We start from the raw sequence: 6,000 nt of genomic DNA, 5'->3' as shown, positions 1-6,000 counted from the left end.
ATCTGTTCACCATATAATCAGTCAGAACAGATGCTATATTCATTTAAACTCGTGTCAGGGTATGAAGGATTCTTGAATTTATTTATCAATAACAGTTCAACCGCAGACAGACTGATTCACCAACCATTCTCTTTGGTCGGACATTTTCCACTACTGCATCAACACATAAATAAATCGCACCAACTTGAAAGTAACACATAAACATAATTCTGAGACTTTTTTCTTACCATAATATATATATTCTAATATATGTACATTTCAATCAGACAGGACTTTTGCTAGGGAATATACAAGAGACATTGTGGCCAAAACAAACACTGTGGGATCATATAACATTCAAACTTTCAGGAAGAATATATTCACACATAGTACCACATAATAAGTGCAAAAATCGTGAAGTTTATTTTGTGGATCCACTATCCTGTATACTGGCGTGCAGACAGGAATGTAAGCTTACACCTTTAGCTCGTGTAACACCTCTATATAGATCAAGTCGACGTCGACTAGTGTGTAAACACAAACACCACACAGCATCTTCAGTATAATTAACATTGCAGTGACTTGTTGACACTCAGATGCCCATTCAAATGTGATTAGTGTATTTAGTACAGACAGAGGGAATGTGCTCTCCCGCATTCTTCATTTATCTTTCTGACTTTTCTTTCAGCCACTTCATCCGTACTTGCTGCTGCAGTAACGCTCAGCATTCAGCAATCCCAGGATGCACTTGGTCAGAGGAAAAGCACAGAGAAAGAGAGGCGGTGGAGAGACAGAAAGAGGTGAGGAGGAGGAGGAAGGACGATTGGCTCTAAGAGTCAAATGAAGGATGTGGATTCTCACTGTGAGAAGGGCTTCCTTTGTTTGGACGGCTAAAAGACAAAAAAGAACAACAAATAAAACAAAAAAGGAAAAAGCTTGGGAAATGACAGCATGGATAGTAAGGAGAATGGGTTTGTCAATGTCAAGTGGGTATGATGGCTTGTTTTTTTTCACTTAAGTTAATATTAGCACTTGTGAATGTGACGGTGATGGCAAATGTGAAGAATATATGTTTTTTGTTTTTTTCTCCTTTCAGATATATAGAATTTAACAGCTCCAGCTGTGATTCCTCTAAATGATTTTGACTCCGTAACAATTCCATTAGCAATTCTTTTTGTTTTTTGGGAAACTTTTTTTTTACTGCCAAATAATAATTTAGTGTAACGAAAATGGTCAAAACATTGAATTTATTCATTTTTTATAGCAAATTCTCCAGACAAATCCTATAAAATGTACTTTAGTTTTAACTACACGTCTTATGAACTTATTTTTTTTAAATTGAAACCAGTTCTGAATATGAACTAATTCTCGCTTACTTTTTTTTGTAGGATTTAATGTTAACGCTTTTCATGTAAATCAGTCTCAGAGAGGTACAATATGACACTTAGACATTAATATGGACTATATTAAATCAGAGAATCAAAAAACTTTAAACTATAAAATTTGTTAAAAAATAAAATAAAATAATCCAAACCGTTTAAGGCAATATAAAAATCCATAAAAATCCATAAAATGAAACTTGTTCCTTTGTTAAGAAAGAAAATATGACTGCAACATAAGTAACTTGGTATATTTAAAGAAAAGCAAGCAGGTCATGTTTATTCAGGCGTTAAAGAACTGGTCAGACGCTAGTTAAGGCTTAGTTGTTGCTAAAAAAGGCAAAAACATGTCAGTGTCATCTAGCATCTATGTGCATAAATGTTGAAGCAAACAGTGAAATAGGCTGGTACATGGACAATCCCTGTGCATTTTATAACTAGTGTTCTTCATTCCTAAATACAGGATATATGCTGGTAATGGAATATAATGGCACCACATCTGTGCTCATGTGAATGTAAACGGTATACAATTATTAGATCAATTTATAATATTCCTGGTGTATATTTGTGGAAGAGTTAATACTCTTTCAAGTAAACATGTGATATGTATGTGGACTGTGCTTGTGTGCATGCATGTGATACAGTGGCAAAGGGGTCAGTGGTTTTCCTCTGTCTGCTGATCGCCAGTGTTAATGCTCAGTGAGAAAGTCTCTGTTGGATCTGGTGGGGGAGGCTGGCGCTCTCCGACTTCAAAGATGACAACAGACAGATTGATGGGCGCAGATGTATAAACAGGAGGACAGACAGACAACAGGGGAAAAGTCACACAATTAGGAACAACACAAAAGAACATGAAGACAAAGGCAGTAACAATGAACTCTGAAAATGAACATATACTGTATGACACACAAGCTTCATGAACCACTAATGCCATGTTATTAAACACCTACACGAATAATAAATCGTTAATAATTAATAATTAATTTATAATTTAGTTTAAAAAATAATAATACAACTTGGATTAAAACTGTTTAATCCAATTCACTTAGGCTTGATGTTTAGAAATACTTTCTGTAAAAAGAAAAAAAACAACTAAATTATAATAATAAAAAAGTATTCACACATCACACAAAAACATAAACAACATGTCATATATCAAAACCTATATGTGTTAAAAAAAAGGATCTATATGCCCCACATTAAATAAAAAAAAATTAATTGAATTAAATTAAATTAATAGCTAAAAACCTGGCAAAAAATACAAACAAAATACAAAAAATAACATTTTGTAATTTAACCTACTGTAATTAAAAAAAGACAAATAATAAAACTTTTTAAATGAATGTTTATTTATGGTGACTTAAACACAACTAATTGAATTGAATTTAACTGAATTTAGAAAGAGTTGTGTTTAAGTCACCATAAATAAACATTCATTCAAAAAAGACAAATAATAAAACATTGTTAAAAAAGTAAATTACAATTTAAAAAGTTGTATTATTTGTCCATTTTTAATTAATGTTTATTTATGGTGACTTATTTAATAAAATAAATTCAATATTATAAAAAAAAAATTTTTTTTTAAACCATGTTATAAACTTTTGGTAACTTAAATACAACTATTGCTAGAAACTAAGTTGTTCAACCAGGTATCTCTTCCTTATAAAATTAAATGGCAGTTCTAAGCATAGTTTAAATTAGGACTTAAGAAAAATAATAGACAGCCTGGTATACTCCTATCTAGTGAATGATGTGAAAGTGAAAGTGACATACAGCCAAGTATGGTGACCCATACTCGGAATTTATGCTCTGCATTTAACCCATCCAACGTGCACACACACAGCAGTGAACACACACACAGCAGTGGGCAAGCAGTTGAGTGTTCAGTGCCTTGCTCAGTCGTGGTATTGAGGATGGAGAGAGCGCTGGACATTCACTCCCCCCACCTACAATCCCTGCCGGCCCGAGACTCAAACCCGCAACTTTTGGATTACGAGTCCAACTCTCTAACCATTAGGCCACGACTTCCCATGATAGGTGTTAGGCAGATGTTAGGACATTTAAAGATGGAACCATGCAAGGACGGTGTGATGTCACATAAGGACAATATGTCAGACATACCATTTGCGTAACTCCTCATTGGTCACTGATAGAAATTCTGAAACAATAACCGGAATCATTGTGGAAGGGATTTTGAGTTTGAGGAGAACATGGGTCGACAGAAAAGAGGCAATGGAGGAAGCAAAAACATATCATCTCCATGTTTTGTCCCGTTTAACTGGTCAGTTTCCCTTACATTTTCCTCCCAAACATGTATATCATGAGAGAATGATCTTACAACGCTGATGCATTGATGTTACTATATAGTACAAACAATACTTGAACTGAATGATTTAAAACAATGTTTGAATGAATATGCACATGGATTCATGTCAAGGAGATGGAGAAAGAAAACCAGCATAGTTGAAAAAATGTGATTGGTTTGCTAGTGCAGGGCTCTGAGTTGGACTGTGTGTAGGAGTGTGTGAGCTGAGAAAAAGTAATGGATTGTGACAGGCGAGAGAAGTAGAAATAGCAGGAAGAGTGTTACTGATCTGTCTTTCTTGTGTTAAAGACCAGGGATCAGGTCAGGGCAGAAGGGCTGTAAAGGGTGTAAATGGAGGGTAGTTTGTAGATCATTGCTCTCAACACCATTAACACTCGTATTACGCCCCACAGTACTCAAAACACATTCTATGGCCACTAGGCTGTATTTAATTCAATTAAACATTTCAAAGGCCCCCTTTCATTTGCATGTACACCATCTGAACAATTACACTGAAACATTATTACTTTCATTTATATATATATTCTCTGACTCACCTTGGGACACCTGGTGGGATGCGGTTGGGACGAGAGGGGACTTGGGGCGGGGGGCCGCTGAAGGGGTCAGGAGATGCTCCAGGTCTAAATGGCACAGGAGGTGCTCCAGCAGTAGGGGGTCCTGCGGCGGTCCGTCCACCTGGACGAGGGGGTCCAGGTGGGGCCCGACGCTGGGGAGTGGGACTAGACATGGGAGATCTGATGAGAAAATAAAAAAGATTAGTATTTTGGCTTGAGAAAGATCGTTCTATCTATCTATCTATCTATCTATCTATCTATCTATCTATCTATCTATCTATCTATCTATCTATCTATCTATCTATCTATCTATCTATCTATCTATCTAACTATCTTTTGTCCTGTACATCATTTTCTTTCTTTCTTTCTTTCTTTCTTTCTTTCTTTCTTTCTTTCTTTCTTTCTTTCTTTCTTTCTTTCTTTCTTTCTTTGTCTGTCCGTCTGCCCATCTTCCAACCTGTATGTCTGTTAATAATGTTTATGATGCCTAGTAACAAGTTAGCTTCATGCTTGATGCCTAGTAGCAAGTTAGCTTTAGCTTCATGCTAAATTGTGTTAGCAATGCCTAACAAAAGGTGTGTCTCATTTGACAGGCTTATGCACAATTCTATGCCGTTTTCTAGTGTAAAATTCCAAAAAGACAAAAGTACACTTCAAAGTTCTGGATTATGCACTTAATTAACCATAAAAAAAACAACGGTAGGGGCTTTAAAACACAACCAAACACACAACGACTGGAACACAACTAAAATGTTAAAAGATGCTAGCAACTTATAGAAACTTCTAAAACATGCTAAACCATCTATCTGAAAGAATTAAACTTTCCTGATAATTTACTCACCTCCATGTCATTCAAGATGTTCATGTCTTTCTTTCTTCAGTTGAAGGGAAATAAAGGTTTTTAAGGAAAACATTCCAGGATTTTTCTCCATAAAGTGGACTTCAAAGGGGACCAGCTTGAAGGTCCAAACTGCAGTTTCAACGCAGCTTCAAAGGGTTCTACATGATCCCAGCTGAAGAATAAGGGTCTTATCTAGCATAAAAATCGGTCATTTTCTAAAAAGAATTACAATTTATATACTTTTCAACCACAAATCTTTTCCAACATGACTATGTAATGCATGAAGTCGTGGACATGCATCACAGAGCTAGTGAGATACAAGCATTTGTGGTTAAAAAGTATATAAATTTAAATTGTTTTTAGAAAATGACCAATCGTTTAGCTAGATAAGACCCTTATTCCTTGACTGGGCTTGTGTAGAGCCCTTTGAAGCTGCACTGAAACTGCAATTTGGACCTTCAACCCATTGAGTCCCACTGAAGTCCACTAAAGATCCCTGAAAGTTTTCCTCAAAAAACTTAATTTCTTCTCGACTGAAGAACGAAAGACACGAACATCTTGGATGACATGGGGGTGAGTAAATTGTCAGGAAATTTTAATTCTGGAGTAAACTAATACTATAAAACATCCAAATTTCCAGCTTTTAAAACGATTACAATCAATCTTAAAACTACTTAAAACTTTTTTATGTTTTTAAAACTACTTCAATCTTAAAACTACTTTAAACCATAAAAACTTAAACAAGCTTATTAAGACAATACTAAGTAATACAATACCAAACAAATATTACAGACCTCATGAAATCAAAATCAGGGTTTTGTGGCAATATCAAATACAAATGATGGTTTAACTGGGCTAGGATGAAGTAATGGCAATCAGCTATTCAAAAATGATCTTTGATACATTTCACCTCAATTTCCT

General features: G+C 35.2%; 1 protein-coding gene across 2 annotated transcripts in view; it reads right to left on the bottom strand.

Annotated features, from left to right (window-relative positions):
* Positions 1-1,079: 1,079 nt before the first annotated feature.
* Positions 1,080-6,000, bottom strand: part of LOC306871064 (dynamin-1-like) — a 32,243-nt gene continuing 27,322 nt past the window's right edge. For both annotated transcript variants that reach the window (XM_079418749.1, XM_079418750.1), the window contains exons 19-20: positions 4,221-4,418; positions 1,080-2,105 (exon numbers count right to left, since the gene is read on the bottom strand). In XM_079418749.1, coding sequence (XP_079274875.1) covers positions 2,048-2,105; positions 4,221-4,418 — 256 coding nt within the window. In that variant the 3' untranslated portion in view covers positions 1,080-2,047. The remainder of the gene's footprint in view (positions 2,106-4,220; positions 4,419-6,000) is intronic.

The sequence above is a fragment of the Barbus barbus genome, assembly GCF_936440315.1.
Source record: "Barbus barbus genome assembly, chromosome: 6".
Lineage (NCBI taxonomy): Eukaryota > Metazoa > Chordata > Actinopteri > Cypriniformes > Cyprinidae > Barbus > Barbus barbus.
The sequence above is the reverse complement of the archived record's forward strand: the minus strand, read 5'-3'. Positions and strand labels throughout refer to the sequence as shown.